Source organism: Dromiciops gliroides, chromosome 2, assembly GCF_019393635.1.
Source record: "Dromiciops gliroides isolate mDroGli1 chromosome 2, mDroGli1.pri, whole genome shotgun sequence".
Classification (NCBI taxonomy): Eukaryota; Metazoa; Chordata; class Mammalia; order Microbiotheria; family Microbiotheriidae; genus Dromiciops; species Dromiciops gliroides.
The window spans coordinates 530,980,377-530,997,923 of NC_057862.1; the positions used below are offsets into that span (position 1 = coordinate 530,980,377).

Genomic DNA, 17,547 nt, shown 5'->3' on the forward strand with positions numbered 1-17,547 from the left:
TGGCCCCAATCCACTTTTCTAACCTTTCTAACACATTATCCCTGTCACACACTCTATGGTCCAGCCAACTTGCCCTTCATTACTCTTCCCTCGCAAACAGCACTGTTTCCCATCTCCATACCTTTGCCTTGGCCATCCTCCAGACCTGTCATGTATTTTCCCCTTCAAGGCTGGGCTCAAGTACCATCTTCTACAAGAAGCCTTTCCTGACCTCCCCAGCTGCTGTCACCCTTCCTCTGAAAATCACTTTGTATCTATCTTGTATGTAAGTAGATATGAATATATCTCCCTGGATACAGTATAAGCTCCCTGAAAGCTTTTTTACTTCTGACTTTGTGTCCTTAGCACCTAGCATAAAGCCTCGCAGGTGATAAGCACTTAACAAGTGCTTGTTGATTGATTACACTTAGTGTGGCTTCCTTTCTTTAGGGCCAGATCTGGCTACAGGATCAAAACGATATATAAAAGGGTATGATATTATTACTGGGACATAGAGACCGTTGTCATATTTCAGTTTTTAACCCATATCCAGGGCAGACTGCTCCCACAGTCTGCCTCCCTGAACTTCCCCAACACTACCAGTTCCTACTAGTAAGTAGTTCCTTTTTAAAGGTGATAAGCAGCTCTATAGGTGCTGATCACATTTTAAAATATTCAGTACTTTGAGAAGTTGAAGGAACCTCTTAAATGTAAGATGTTGTGATGTAAGCATCATATCCACTTGCAGTCTTGTTCCAACAGTGGCCTCTCTTAGAGAATTGAGGAGATTGGAGCAGCCAGTGGTGGTGAGAATTGAACAACCAGACTGACTCTATCTTGTGAATCAGTTCTGGAACAAGCTCAATTCCTTTTCTATTCAATTACGGTGTCTAGTCCAAAATTTTTTTCAGTTGTGGGAATTGTGAAAGGACTTTGTTGCACTGTTTGAATCTATCCCTGTGTGGCTGGGATGCTGTACCACATCTACCTGCTGCTTAGAGACCCTTGTTCCTTTGATTGTTTACAGACACTTGTGGGGAGCAAAACACCTCTATTTTTGATTTCAGGAAATTGCCCCTGTTCACTCCCCCCTTCCCAACTTAGAAAATCCCTAATTTTTCCTCCAATTAGAAATCAGGTCCAGCGTCAAAGCTGAGGAAGGTTACTGGTCACAATTTGTTGGGCAGTTGACATACATTGCTTAATAAATCAATATGTTCAGAAGCTTGAACCTTTGTTTCCTTGATCATTTTGTTTTTCTCCTGTCATATTAGTTACTTCATTTATTCCACTAGTTAGAGAGGTAGCCTGATGTGGTAGAAAGAACATAGACTGGGATTCAGGTTATTTGGATTCTAATCTTGGTTCTATCACCACTTAACTATGTGTGTGACTGTGAGCAAATTATTTAACCTTTAAGTTTCATTTTCCACACCTGTAAAATGAGTGGTTTTGACTAGATCTCTAAGGTCTTTTACAGTTAATTCTCAAGAAGTAATGAAGGACTTCAGCCAGTCAGAAATACAAAGTACCCATAGAGCCTTAGGGATGAGAAGGTCACTGGGTCTTTTGAACAGCTGAAAGAGCAGCTTCTCTGGGCCCTTTTCAAAGCTTTTTTCTACTGTTTTTTTCCTTTCCCATCCTTCAGTGGCAGGATCTCCATCTGAAAGAGAACGTCCCTCCTTCTCTGTTGTTGTTGTCCCGTACCTTCTATATGGTGGATGTGAAGCCAGAGCCTATTAAGATTCCTCCAGGCATTGGGGTGAGTAATTTGATTTATAGAGAGTTTGTGTTTCTGTCATAACCAAAACTTATCCATAAGCATACTTGCCTCTACCTGTATCCAGTGCAATTAGATCCTATTAAATAAATACTCTTTGGGGTTTGGCCTGTTTTAAATAGTCTATAGCCAAAGGCTTGTCATTACTTTCTTTTTATTCTCCTATCTAGATTTCTCTTAGGATTTTTTTAGTTTTAAGTTTCTCTTTCTCTCACTTAACTTCATTTTAGTACTAATTTTTCTCTGTTAGGCCAGCATGAATTGTCTGTTCTCACTTGATTCTTATTGTATTTTGTGAGAAGTAATTATTAATAACTGATATCTTTGGGAGACCCAGTGATCTCCCCTTCTTTTGTAGTCCTTTATCCTCCCCCCCTCTTTTGCCCCCTCCCTTCCCCCATTCCACTCCAAGGTCTAAGTCTAAGTTCTCCTTGAAAGTAAGATTCTGGGTCAAAGGAGTCTTGGATGGAGACAGATCCATTTGCCTAGATAGCTGAAGGACTTCACTGATTAGATCAACCACATCTAGATGGAAACTATTTTTCCTTGATCAGCTTTGGTAGGGGGAGGGGGAGGTGTTACATTTTTTTTCCTCTGATGTCATCTTACCAAGAGTTGAGTGACCTGAGTTAGTATCCCCAGACTTCATTTTTTTTTTTGTGAGGCAGTTGGGGTTAAGTGACTTGCCCAGGGTCACACAGCTAGTAAGTGTCAAGTGTCTGAGGCCGGATTTGAACTCAGGTCCTCCTGAATCCAGGGCTGGTGCTTTATCCACTGTGCCACCTAGCTGACTCCCCCAGACTTCATTTTAATATAACCCACCTCCGGTCATATCAACCAATTAGATTTGATTGTTGTTAACCAATTAGATTTGATTGCTATGTGATTGACCTCCTATAGTTGAAAGGGATATGAACTGTGACCCTACCACCATTATAAAGGGTCTTTATTCTGAGAGAGATGGCCAATAGACCTCCTTTTATTAATAATCTGCTGGCCTATTAATAAAATGATTAAATTATTCAGAAACTATGTCCCTCATATTTTTAATCATTACAATTTGTACATACTTCCTAATAGTGGTATTTAGTACTGCAATGGAAGAGATCTAGTGCAGAGTCCAGGTCAAAGAAGGATTCCTTGTGGAGAGGGAGGTCCTTCAGATGCTTACGGTTTATGGATGATACTGTGATGATTAAATTGAAGCTCAGAACATTGCATAGCCTCCTGGCTCTTGTAATCACTCAAAACAGTTTGGCCAGTCCATCCACATAAGTACACCAAGTGGATGAAGAACATTTGCTGTCCAGATTTCAACATGCATTTGGATTCATACTCTTTAAAGATTTTCCAACAGTGTATATATTAGGGAAAGACTATATAGATGAATAAAGAGTTGGATGTAGAGTGGGAAATATTGTCTTCAAGAAATTACAGGGGCAGCTAGGTGGCACAGTGGATAGAGCACTGGCCCTGGAGTCAGGAGGACCTCAGTTCATATCTGGCCTCAGACACTTAACACTTACTAGCTGTGTGACCCTGGGCAAGTCACTTAACCCCAATTGCCTCACCAAAAAAAAAAAAAGAAAGAAATTACAAAGCTCTTTTTTACTGATTCTATGAAAGTTAAGGCCCATCTTCTTAGTCTTAACATTTTATCAGTGTTGATATATAGAAAATCACTGTTTCCAAGGAACTAAAAATTAATATCACATAGAGGGCAATGGAGAGGCACACGGTGATAGGAGCAGGGTGCAATGTAAAATCAATGAAGAATGCCAAAGAGTAAGATGAAAGAAAGAATTGTATGGCAGAGAAGATGGACTGGTCATGTGGTGAGAACAAGGGATGAGTGTTGGATAATTAGAGTATACCTTAATGTCTGGAGAAAGCAATGAAGGCCTTCTGCATGTTAAGTTGACCTGTATGTGGCAAACTTTTGGGAGTACATGGGCAAAAGTTGCACATAATGGGCAGGCGTGAATGGGTTGGAATCTGACTCATTGGAAAAAGTAACTTCACTGAAAAAGTATGAATCCTTTTAAAATATTTAAGTGATCCTCTTTTTTTCCCTTATGTTCTTTTTTGGTATCTGAATTACTAGCCTCTCTTTTCCCCAAATCCTTCTCCCTCTCCTCAGAAAACAAAACAAAAGAAAAAAACAACACTTCCTTGTTACAAATAAACATAGTAGGGGGCAGTTAGGTGGTACAGTGGATAAAGCACTGGCCCTGGATTCAGGAGGACCTGAGTTCAAATCTAGCCTCAGACACTCGACACTAGCTGTGTGACCCTGAGCAAATCACTTAACCCCCATTGCCCCACAAAAAAAGAAAGAAAGAAAGAAAGAAAGAGAGAGAAAAAGAAACATAGTTAAGTAAAACAATTTCACATATTGGTCATATCTAAAAATATGTCTCTGCATCTCGAATCTTTCATCTCTTTCAAGAAGTTGTGAGCATACTCCATAGTTTGTGCTCTGAATTAATTGTTGGTCATTGTTACAGTGATCAGAGTTCTTAAGTCTTTAAAGGTTTTTTCATTATAATGTAATCATTGTATAAATTATTCTGATTCTGCTCACTCACCATCAATTCATAGAAGTCTTTCCAAGTTTCTCTGAATCGATTCCTTTTGTCATTTCTTGTGGTATAATAATATCCATTAATTCATATACCATGATTTGTTCTGATATTCCCCAACAGATGAACACTCTACTTTGTTTCCAGTTCTTTGCTACAACAAAAAGTTCTACTATACATTTTTTTGCACATATGAATCCTTTTCCACTTTCTTTGATCTCTTTGGCATACATATCCAATAGTAGTACCAGTGAGTCAAGGAGTATACACAATTTAGTGACATTTGGGGGATACTTCCAAATTGCTCTGCAGAATGGCTGGACCAATTCATACTTCCAACAATAGTGCATTAGTATGCCTGTCCTCTGATAGCTCCAAAATAGTTTTCCTTTTTTTGTCATCTCTGCCAATTTGATGGGTGTGAGGTGTACCTCAGAGTTGCTTTAATTTGATTTTCTCTATTTTTAGAGTATTTTTTAAAAATGTAGAAATTTGGTTTTTTTCCATTTATTGAGAATTTAATTTTTTCCCAAATTACATGTAAAAACATTTTTAACGTCCATTTTAAAAACTTTGTGTTCCAAATTCTCTTCCTCCCTCCCCTTCCTTCCCTTAAGAACGCAAGCAATTCAATATAAGTTATACATGTGTAGTCATGCAAAACACTTCCACATCAGTCAGGTTGTGAAAGAAAGCAGAAAAAAACTTAAGAAAAAGAAAATTAAAAAATTATGCTTCAATTTGTATTCAGATGCCATCAATTTTTTTGGAGATGGATTGCATTTTTCATGAGTATTTAGAGCATTTTTATGTAGCTATTGATAACTTTGATTTCTTCCTCTGAAAACTGCCTTTTCATATCTTTTGGTCATTTATCAATTGGGAAATGTAAATTTGTGTCAGTTCTCCATATATTTGAGAATTGAGACCTTCTTAGAGAACTTGCTATAAAATTTTTCCCCCAGCTTCATGCTTTCCTTCTAATCTTGGCTGTACTGGTTTTATTTGTTCAACCCTTTTTAATATAATGTAAGCAGAATTATCTATTTTACCTTCTTTGATCCTTTTTATGTCTTGTTTGGTCATGAACTCTTTCCTTTTCCATAGATCTGACAAGTAATTTTTTCCATGTTTCCCTAACTCACTTATGATGTCACCCTTATGTCTAAATCACATATGGTTTTTGAACTTATCTTTGTATATGGTGTAATATATTGTTCTATGTGTGTTTTCTGCCAGACTGCTTTCCAGTTTTCCCAGTAGCTCTTGTCAAATTGAGTTTTTTTTTTTTATCACACACTGGGTTACTGTGTTCATTTGCTTCTGAATATTGTATTCCTATTCTATTTCATTGATCACCCTCTATTTCTTATCCTGTTGTTTAGTCATTAAAATTGTCTCTCCCTCTTCATTTGGAGTTTTCTTGGCAAAGATATTGGAGTGGTTTGCTATTTTTTTTTCTCTAGCTAATTTGACAGATGAGGAAATTGGGGCATACAGGGTGAAATGACTTGCCCAGGGTCACTCTGCTAGTAAGTGTTTGAGGCCAGATTTGAGTTCAGGAAGATGAGTCTTCCTGACTTCAGGCTTGGTACTCTATCTACTGAGCCACTTAGTTACCCTTTTCTTATCCAGTATCAGATTTTTTAAAAATAGATTTTATTTTTCCCCCTAATTAAATGTTAAAACAAATTTTTAACTTTTTAAAAAAGTTTTGGATTCCAAATTCTATCCCTTCCTCCCTTCCTCTCCTCTCCCTGAGACAGTAAGCAATCAGAGATAGGTTATACATGTGCAATCTTGTACAATATTTCCATATTATTCATTTCGTATAAGAAGATGCAAATAAAAGAAAAAGTGAAAGAAAGAAAGTGAAAATAGCTTGCTTCAGTCTGTATTCATACAATATCACTTCTTTCTCTCGAGTTGAAGAGTATGCTTTATCTTGGTCCTTTGGGATTGTCCTGGATAGCTAAGTCATTTTCAGTTCTTCATTGAACAATGGTTGTTATTGTGTACGGTGTTATACTAGTTCTGTTCACTTCACTCTTCATCAATTCATGTAAGTCTTTCCAGGTTTTTCTGAAATCATCCTGCTTGTCATTTCTTATAGCACAATAATATTCCAGCATCATAATATACCATAGCTTTTAAAGCCATGTCCCAGTCGATGGGCTTCCCTTTGATTTCCAGTTCTTAGCCACCACAAAAAGACAAAAAGAGCTGCTATAGAGATATTTTTAGATAGATCTTTTTCTTTTCTTTTTTTTTTTTGATGTCTTTGGAATATAGACCTAGCAGTGGTATTGCTGAATCAAAAGGTACATACAGTTTTATAGCCCTTTGGACATAGTTCCAAATTGCTCCAGAGCCCCACCAACAGTGCATTAGTGTCCCAGTTTTTCCGCATCTCCTCCAACATCCATCATTTTCCTTTCTGTCATATTAGCCAATCTGACAGGTGTGTGGTGGTACCTCAGAGTTGTTTTAATTTTCATTTCTCTAATCAATAGTAAGTTAGAACATTTTTTTCCATATGACTAGCTTTGATTTCTTCTAAAAACAGCCTGTTCATATCCTTTCACCATTTATCAATTGGGGAATGACTTGTATTTTTATAAATTTGACTCCATTCTTTCTATATTTGAGAAATGAGGCCTTTATTAGAGCGGTATTTGTTGCAAATTTTTTTCTCAGTTTTCTGCTCTCCTATTAATTTTGTTTGCACAGTATCATATTGTTTTGATGATTACCACTTTGTAATATAGTTTGAGATCTGATTCTTCATCTTTTTTCATTGATTCCCTTGATATTCTTTTTTTTTTTTTTTTTTTTTACGGGGCAATGGGGGTTAAGTGACTTGCCCAGGGTCACACAGCTGGTAAGTGTCAAGTGTCTGAGGCCGGATTTGAACTCAGGTACTCCTGAATCCAGGGCCGGTGCTTTATCCACTGTGCCACCTAGCTGCCCCCTATTCCCTTGATATTCTTAACCTTTGATATTATTGAGCCTTGATATTCTTGTTCCTCCAGATGAATTTTACTTTTTCTAGATAAAGTAATTTGTTGTTAGTTTGATTGGTGTGGCACTAAGTAAATTAATTTAGGTGTTGTCATTTTTTTATATTGGCTCAGTCTATTCATGAGCAATTAATATTTCTCCAGTTATTCAGATCTGTCTTTATTAGTGTGAAAGGTGTTTTATAATGTTTGCATAGTACTTGTGTGTGTCTTGGCAGGTAGAGTCCCAAGAATTTTATACTGTCTGTAGTTATTTTAAATGGAATTTCTCTTTCCATCTCTTCCTCCTGAGTTTTATTGGTAATATTTAGAATTGCTGATGATTTGTGTGGGTTTATTTTCTATCCTGAAACTTTGCTAAAGTTGTTCATTGTTTCAACTAGTTTTTTAGTTGATTCTCTAGGGTTCTTTAAGTAAACCATAATATTTGAAAAAAGTGATAGTCTTGTTTCCCCATTGCCTGTGCTTACTCTTTTAATTTCTTTTTCTGTCTTATTGCTATAGCTAGGATTTCTAGTACAATATTGAATAATAATGGGGGTGATGGATATTATTGCTTCCCCTGATCTTCTAGTTTATCCCTATTATAGATAATGCTTGCTCTTGGTTTTAGATAGATACTACTCATCATTTTATTGGGGGGGGGGGTTGAGAGGAGGGAAGTTTGTTTATATATTCCATGTAGAATTTCTCCTCCTGAGACATTGAAAATTGTATGTGAAAGAAAACTAACATAACCAAGATTACAAGGGAAGTGGATAATTGGGAAAGAAATTTTGAAACAAATATACCTGATAAAGGCCTCATTTCTTAATTATATAGAGAACTGAGTCAAATTTATAAAAATACAAGTCATTGCCCAGTTGATAAATGGTCAAAGGATATGAAGAAGCTATACTATCTATCATTTTAAGAAAAGTCTTGGGGCAGCTAGGTGGCGCAGTGGATAAAGCACTGGCCCTGGATTCAAGAGTACCTGAGTTCAAATCTGGCCTCAGACACTTGACACTTACTAGCTGTGTGACCCTGGGCAAGTCACTTAACCCTCATTGCCCTGCAAAAAAAAAAAAAAGAAAGAAAAGTCTTGTTTATTCCTATGATTTCTATTGTTTTTTGTTTTTTAGGGTTGGGCAGTGAGGGTTAAGTGACTTGCCCAAGGTCACACAGCTAGTAAGTATTAAGTGTCTGAGGCTGGATTTGAACTCAGGTTCTCCTGACTCCAGGGCCGGTACTCTATCCACTGCGCCACCTAGCTGCCCCAATTTCTATTGTTTTTAATAGGGATGGGAGTTGCATTTTGTCAAAAGCTTTTTCTACATCTACTGATATAATCATGCGATTCTTGTTGTTTTTGTTATTGATATGATCAATTATTCTTATAGAACCAGTCTTGCATTCTTGGCATAAATTCAGCTTAGTCATAGTGTATAAGATTTGTGATATATTGCTGTAATCTCCTTATATTTTATTAAAAATTGTATTTTTCTTTTAAATTTTATTTAAAATTTGTTAGAGAAATTTGTCATTAGTTTTTTTTCTGTTTTTCTTGTGTAGCAGAGTTTTATTCTTTTTGTAATCAAAATTGTCTATTTTATCTCTAATTCTCTCTTTTATCTTGTTTTACTGAGAATTCTTCACCTATCTACAGCTGAGAACGAAATCACCTTTTTTTAATCTTTAATTTACTTAGAATGTGGGACTTTTTATATTTGTCATGTTTTCACTTGAACTAACTTAATGTGATAATATAATATGTATGCAGTGTTGGCCTAAACTTATTTTCTGCCAGATTGCTTTCCAGATCTGGTACTTCTAGGCCCCCTTTCTTCCCACTTTTTTTTTCATTATTTCTCTTGAGATTCTTGAGCTTGTTTCTCTAGATGAATTTTATTTTTGACCTCTATAAAATAACCCTACTGGTAGTTTGGCATGGCACTAAATAAGCATATTCAGATAGTATTATCATTCTTGTTATATTGGCATAGTACAAATATGAGCAATTCATATCTCTTATTTCTTAAGTCTCTATTTCTCTAAAGACTGTAGTTGTAGTCATATATTTCCTCTGTATCTTGGTAGGTAGATTCTAATTATTTTATATCTTTTCAGTCATGCAGATTTTTTTTTTTTTGGTTTGTTTTGGGAGGGGCAATGAGGGTTAAGTGACTTGCCCAGGGTCACACAGCTAGTAAGTATCAGTGTCTGAGGCCAGATTTGAACTTGGGTCCTCCTGAATCCAGGGCCAGTGCTCTATCCACTGCGCCACCTAGCTTCCCCCTATTTTATATCTTTTGAAGTTATTTTGAATGGAATTTCACTTTTTTTTATCTCTTCCTAGTGGGTTTTATTGGTAATACACAAAAAAGTTGATAATTTATGTGGATTAATTTTATAACCCTTTTTTGTTGGAGTTGTTTCAATTAAATTTTTTTTTTTTTAGTGAGGCAATTGGGGTTAAGTGACTTGCCCAGGGTCACACAGCTAGTAAGTGTTAAGTGTCTGAGGCCGGATTTGAACCCAGGTACTCCTGACTCCAGGGCTGGTGCTCTATCCACTGCGCCACCTAGCTGCCCCTCAATTAATTTTTTAGTCGAATCTAGCTTTCTCTATCATATCATCTACAAAAACCATTCATTTTGTTTCTTCCTTGATGATGTGTATTCCCTTAATGTGTTTTTCTTGTATTCTTGCTATAGCTAGCATTTCTAGTACCATATTCAAATAATAAATTGAACATGTTAACTTTCTCATTGGAAAGCCTTCTAGCATTTCTTCATTACACATAATGCTGACTCTTGGTTTTAAGTAGGTATATTTACCATATTCAAGAAAAGTTTATTTATGTTACTATGTTTTTTAGTGTTTTCTAATAGAAATGGGTGTTGTATTTTATGAACTTTTTCTAAATGTATTAGTATAACCATGTGATTTAAAAAATTATATAATCTTTTAAATGTGTTGCTTTAGCCATACAGGACTATGTTCAAAGATTTTCAATCTTGGTTGAACCTACTAGAGCTTAGTCTTTATTTCTGTTAGTCAACTAGCATTTATTAAAGTATCCATTGTGCCAGACACAGTGAAAAGCAAGAAACAAATAGCCCCTCCTCTCAAAGAGCTTAGACAACATGCAGACGAGAAAGTACAAACATATACAGGATGTCTACAAGATAGATTGGGGTTAGTCTTAGAGGGGAGGCACCAAGAATAAGGAGGACTAGGAAAAACTTCTTGCAGAAGGTAGGGCGTTAGCTGAGACTTGAAGGAAATCTGGGAAGCCAGGAGGTAAAGGTGAGGAGGCCAAGGAAAATGTTTCAGGAGATGGAGTATTTTGGGTGATAAACAGCAAGGCGGCCAGTGTCACTGATCTCAGTCTCTATAAATTATTAAATTTGCATCCTTTAAAAAATGATGCATTAAGCTAAAGTTCTTTTCCTTTTTCTGTATCTCTATTCCTTAATAATGTTCCTTGTCATTTGCTGTGTTCTCTTAAACTTACCTTCCTAGTATTGAGGAACACATGATTGAATGTAGTACAATGTTTCTGGTGTGATCCTATTAGAGAATCAACTTTTACCTCTGTGCTCTGATGCCTTTTCGTGTCTGATTTATAATTTTCACTGGTGAGAAAGTGGTGCTGCTTCGTAGCTCCAAATACTAAATGACTAAGAGTAAGGAGCCAAAAGTTCTAGCCTTGATCTTGCTAACTCTTCTTGTAAACCAGTGGAAATCACTTAAACATCATATACTTCTGTGAAATGTAGTATGGAATTTATAAACCAGGCATTGTCCATATTCAAGCCCCTTTGCCCTCCTTCCTACCCTCTCACGTATAGCAGAGGCAGGTATAACTTTTACCCATTTCTGGAGGGACCCCTGAGATAATGGGGCAGTTCTGGGTCTGATCTAGAAGATGTTCTTAAGTGAGCTAGGGACTTGGCGTTCAAATTTCTGAATGTATTTTAGAGCAGATATAAGTCCTTAAACCATCCTGAGAATGCTAGAACATCTCAAAAGGATGTCTAAGTCACAAATGCCCAGGGCTCGACTTGGTTTCCTGAAGACATTCTAGAGTAGAAGAAATGATTGATTTTTACCCCCATAGCTTAAGGACTCCTTCCTAGGGTATGGTAAAAGAAGCTAAAACTATGAACATCGTGACAAGATGACATGTTTGTAGGTATTTTCTTGATTATCTTATATTTTCTTATCTACCTTCAGCATCAAATTTCCTTAGTTATAAAAATTGACTGTTTCTATCCTATAAAGTGGAGGACTGGCAAATTAATATTACCATTACCTTGGATTAATATAGCACCTTTCTTCCAAAGTAATCATGTAAGTTTCCCAAAATATGAGTATTTATCAATTTGATTAATCTTTTACTAGAACATGGCTTATAAGACATTCAATATTTGCTAGCATATAGACTTTTTTTTTGGGGGGGTGGTTTTTTTTTTTTGCAGGGCAATGGGGGTTAAGTGACTTGCCCAGGGTCACACAGCTAGTAAGTGTCAAGTGTCTGAGGCTGGATTTGAACTCAGGTACTCCTGAATCCAGGGCCAGTGCTTTATCCACTGTGCCACCTAGGCATCCCTGCATATAGACTTTTAATGAATTGGAATTGAGAGAACCCTTCTGTCTCTTTTTGCCTTCTAATCCTCCTTCTGCTAACTTAACTTATACTTTGTCAAATAATCAGTATAAGTAGGATGGGTGTAAATATGTTTTCATTTATTGGTATTCTTGTAAATAGCATGTTTTATTTTCCCCTGCTTAACTCTTTTTTTTTTTTTTGGTGTGGCAATTGGGGTTAAATGACTTGCCCAGGGTCACACAGCTAGTAATTGTTAAGTGTCTGAGGTCGCATTTGAACTCAGGTCCTCCTGAATCCAGGGCCAGTGCTCTATCCACTGCATCACCTAGCTGCCCCTCCTGCTTAACTCTTGAAGGGAAAGTGTGTGTAGAATGATGTTGATTAAAATACTCAGATGAATCATATTGGCTATTAGGTATCTTACAGCTTATCATTGACTACAGTGACTCTCAGATGTCAAATAATGTGGGGAAGGGAATAAGTCTTTATTTAGCATCTACTCTGTGCCAGAGTCTGTGCTAAGTGCTTTACAAATATTATCTTGTTCATCAGAAATCTGTTAAAAAACAGAAAATTCTCCACATTTTGCTTTGACCAAGATGGACCAATACTGCTGAAATTTGAGAAACATATGAGTAATTGAGAAAGGTTTCTTTTTTGAAGCAAGTATAGAATTAAAGCTGTTGGTGTCTTTTTAATGCCTGAGAATTGTAAATACTGGTCTGTAATTTGATTTAGTGTACACAAACCTAAAGTTAAATTAATTTTTTTCTGTCTCATTTCTCATGTTCAGAAAGGTTATAGATAGAGGAATTTGGGGTTTAATAATGTTAAAAAGCTTTTGACTATTGCTGAGCTGTTTTTTGGACTTCCAGGAGGACAGTAGACTTATTATGGTGAACATAAAATGCCAACACTAAACTCACCTTTCCTTAGTTTTCAAACATAGAAGCTCCTAAAGAAATAACACCCTCTTTACATGAGTCTTAAGAGGTCCTGGTGGACTTTGCATCTCAACTTCAGGGAACAAAAGTTAGACAATTTGGCAGGGTTTTTTACTTTATGTAAAAGTCTTTTGAATAAACTGGAATGCTAACCCAACAGTTATTCTCTTTAATAAGGAAGAGTTAATCAACTCTTTGGTTCATTCTTATGAGAACAGGACACTTCAGCTGTGTTTAATTTGCCTCCAGGCTTTATCTTTTGGACACTTCCAGAATAAAAAAAAATGGTTATTATAACTTCCTTGTAATCACAAATGTGTATGTATGTATGACAACACAGCATCTCCCAGGCATTTGTATTCAGAGTTGAATTATTGTTAAATTCATTAACATGATCTCTGATTTTGTTGTTTCAGATTGAAGAATCTAAAAACCTGCCACCTGTTACAGCACCGCCACCTGTTCCATTACCTGGAGAATCTATTTCTTCTTCCAGAGTAAGCATTTTTATCAGAGGAAAAGGACTTATTTGTTTGTTTATCTTCAAGGGCACTTATGGTCTAGGACTAAAACAGTTGTGAAATACAGCATAATTTTCTTTGATTCTAAACAGGATGTTGTAGGCTGAAGTGTAGTCATCCTGTAACCACTACATTTTTGACCTTTTTAAGTAAACTATCCATAAATGCAATCAAGTATCAAACTTAAACATACTAAGTCTAGAGACTAATTACAATACAAACACATTCTTATTTTCTTCTGCCAGTTAGAAATTGTTTCCACATGTGGTGAATCTTACACAGGTCCTTTATGTTAAGAAATATCAGGAAAACAACCTAAATCTCAGCATAAATGCATTCCCTCTCCTCCTCTCCCCTCAATTTTCCAGAGACCTTTAATGTAAAAATCACTTGGGTGCCCTCTCCTTCACCAATGATTAAACTCCCCTACTAGAATAAGAAGTAGGGACAGCAAACAGTGAAGAAACAACAGAGACTAGTGATGAGAGCAGAGAGAAGACAAAGTAGCTGTCTTTCCTTTGAAGGTTAGTGTATTTCTGGGCAGGTGATGGAAACTGGACACACATAGAGGGATAATGTCCAGGTACTGGTAATTCAAGTAACACAGATGCCGAAGGTGGTAAGTCTGTTTTGGTATTCTTAGAATGTAAGCTTCCTCACTCCCACTCCTCTCCTTTTCCCCAGGCTTCCCCTTTCACTGCCCTTCCCCACCCCCCACCTAACACATAGTAGGTGCACAAATGCTTGTTGATTCATTTGTTTTTTTAATTTTTTTTTAAAGTGAGGCAATTGGGGTTAAGTGACTTGCCCAGGGTCACATAGCTAGTAAGTGTTAAGTGTCTGAGGCCGGATTTGAACTCGGGTACTCCTGACTCCAGGGCCTGTGCTCTATCCACTGTGCCACCTAGCTGCCCCTTGTTGATTCATTTGTAAGATACACCCTGCTGCTAGATTATAAAATCCGAATGGTTTGACATGACTTGACCTAAGGAAATTAACCTGTGGCTCTTAGAGCATTAACATTGAAATCATGGCTTAGTTCTAAAGTTATTTATTTTATTTTGATCTATACTCTTCAGGTCGAATCACAAACCTCATCCAAAAGCAGCAAGGCTAGTACGAATGGAATCTAAGGCCACTTGAAGATGGTGCTGTAATCCATTCATCCTCTCCATCTCCCTACCTCAGTAGGTAGAGGAACTCCGGACTGGGCTGCCTAGATCCTCCAGAATATAGCCTTTTCATCATTGTAGCAGTACTCCTGGAGGCCCTGAAACCTACCCCAGGTGATGTTAGCTGTGAATCTTAGCTCATTCTTCAGAAAGTCCATTTCTTTTCTGCAGCTGTTCATTCCCACTGTAAATTAACTTCACAAACTGTAAATGTGTAAAGATCCCTGTTTATTATTGACTAAATTGTGTAACGTGTAGCTTTTGCAGTGGTCATGTCTCTGGATGTCTGCAGTTTGTGCATCACCCCTGAAGAAAAATCTGTATAGAATGGCTCCTGCTTTGGTTCTTTAAGACCATAACCTCCTATAAGCATGGCATCTTGGCCAGGGCCTTTGGAAGCACAGCAACCAGTGAGCACAGCTTTACCAGCCAAAGCCCTAATTTTTCAGTCAGACATTTGATTTGCTAATGGCTTGACATGTGTATTTCCTGTCTTTAAACTGAAATGCTGATGCTATTTACTCATGGTCTTTTTGCAGTGGGGGCAAAGCCCTCAAAACCAGGTAACTTAGAAGAAAGGGGAAGGGGTGCTGCTGTGATGGAGAAAAAGAAAGCCTCTTAGAGGGGAGTGAGGAGTTAAAACGAACTGGCAGCCAGCAGGGCTTGGCTGCCGAGCGGCCGTTCTGTCTGACATCTTTTGGGCCTGGAAAGGCTGCAGAAGAGGCTGGGAAGGAGCTGCCACTATGCTAGCACACATGGCTTTCATTAGCCATCATTTTGCTAGGAAACGTAATTAGGGTTTGTGGCTTAACTGTTTGTTTGGGTTGGGTGTTTTTTTCTCCCTGGTCTATTTAAAGTCTTTCACAAATCAGACTTTTTTTTTGTTAGTCGTGGAGGTTTTTTAGGTCTAATTGTCCTTGTCTGTGTTACCCAATGACAAATATTATGTTCAGGTACTTATTTATTACTTAAATTTTTTTTTTTTAGCGGTGACTTCCTTTGCTGGAAGATTGCCACAAAGATGACCAATAGCTTTCTTGGTTTTAGAAAGGCTAGGGAGGGAATAGACATTCAGGGATCTGGGAGATGAAAAATGTTACCAGGTTTGCTGGTAATATCTAGTTATTTTTATTTCTTGGAAATTGAAAGCAGTTAGTTGGGTATCATTTAAAAACCAAGTGAAACTTAAATTTGGTTCTTCAGACTGGCTGGGATCATCTAAATGAGTAATTTGCATTATTTAAAAACTAGAAATAATTTGCACTTTAAACTGGTTCCTCTGACTCTTTTTCAGCAGGGGATGATCTCCATATTGTGCTCCTAATCAACTCTAGTTATTTGAGCATTAAGAATCCCCTGCTGTGCTAATGCAACATTCTATGGAGTCTTGCCACTAGCCTAGCAAGGTGATTCACAATAAACTTTCACATTTCTAAAGTGGTGAGATGTTTCTCTCTTTTTTTTTGGGGGGGGTTATTTAGCTCACATTTTAAAGGTTGAATGTGGGAGAAAGATTAGCCAGTTAACTTGCTCAATCCTGTTCCTGTCTAGTGATTCATAGGTACAAGTAGGATGTACTAGAATTCTCTTCCTGTCCTTTCCCAGGGCAGAGTGGGAATGATTAAGCCAAGGGGAGCCCTTGGCTGGTTCTGGCCAGAAGCCCACTTTTAACCTTTTCGTTGCATCTGGACATTAAGAAACAGTTTTCTCTTCTCTGCACAACTTATCTTAATCACTTCATGATTTGGGTCTTAGAAAGCCAAAGATATTCCCTCAGCCACCTAACTTATGCAATTCTTATTTAAAAGGTGCCATGTTGCTATAGCCAAACCTTAAATACCCTCCTGAAATAAGGAACATAAGGCTATATTTTAATCTCTTATTAGATCAGTTGGCTGCATTTTAAATAAAATGTATGATTCTGATGAGCCAAGACATCTATCATTTAATAAGGGAAGTGGCTCCAGAATCGTTATAACTCTTAGTCTAAAAGCAGTCTTTTCTTGACTGTTGGGGATTATATCTGTCCTTTCCACCATTTATTATTTCTAGGAAAGGAGAAAGGCTTATAAGAAATTTTTTTCCTCCCCATTACTGCCTCTGATAGACGGATTTTTTGGTGGTATTTTCTGTGGTATTCTTTATTTAGTACTATCTACTCCCAGTATTCTCTTAGATGGGAATTTGTAGGCATACTCTATAAAAAAGCACCCTATGACCTTCATATTTGGTCAGGCCTGGCCCATAATGTGTGTGTGGGGGGGGGGAGAAGGGAAGTGGGGAAGGCAGTGAAGGATGTGGAACATGGGACTTAGGGAGGGGAGTTAATTAGGATAGCTAAAGAAGGTGAGATTTTTTTCAGTAGCTCTTTCTATTTAGGAATCTGCATTTGCCACACCCATACCTCCATTCTATATTTTAATCATTATAGTTCCTATCACACAGATAGTGTTGTTATATGTAATTCTAAACCACTCTCTTGTATACCTGTAGGCTCAGTTAGATTACAGGCTTAGGCAGCCAATTTGCTTAATGTGAATAAGATTTTGGCTTGCTGGCTTCATACAGTTGTAGTTGGTAAACACTGCAACTTTATTATTATTGATGAGATTGACTTCTTGCTTCATTCGATGCTGAATCTTACTTACCTGAGATCAATAGGTTGCATTAGCAGCACCAAGAGACAAAGGGGTCCCTGTGTTGTGGCAATTAGAAGAGACTGGAAAGGCCCAATGCAGTATTGATTAATGCCAGTTAGTGCTGCTGTGATCCTAGACTCAAATCTTTTAACCCTCGGTAGACTAAACAGATTCAGCACCTTGACAGACTTCTCCTTCAACCTAATGTCTTCATTAGGTAAACTGTATTCTGTGCCCCAGGAGACCCAGTTTGATCATATAAGTGAAGCTACCATTTCATTTCCTATCAACTCAATCGAACTGTCTTTTATTT

The 17,547-nt window shown here is 37.3% G+C and overlaps 1 protein-coding gene across 1 annotated transcript in view; it reads left to right on the forward strand.

Annotated features, from left to right (window-relative positions):
• LETM2 (leucine zipper and EF-hand containing transmembrane protein 2) overlaps window positions 1-16,212 on the forward strand; it is a 28,808-nt gene extending 12,596 nt beyond the window's left edge. The window contains exons 8-10 of the mRNA XM_043986456.1: window positions 1,628-1,741; window positions 13,319-13,399; window positions 14,503-16,212. Of these exons, the coding sequence (XP_043842391.1) occupies window positions 1,628-1,741; window positions 13,319-13,399; window positions 14,503-14,556 (249 nt within the window). The 3' untranslated portion in view covers window positions 14,557-16,212. The remainder of the gene's footprint in view (window positions 1-1,627; window positions 1,742-13,318; window positions 13,400-14,502) is intronic.
• The last annotated feature ends 1,335 nt before the right edge of the window (window positions 16,213-17,547 follow it).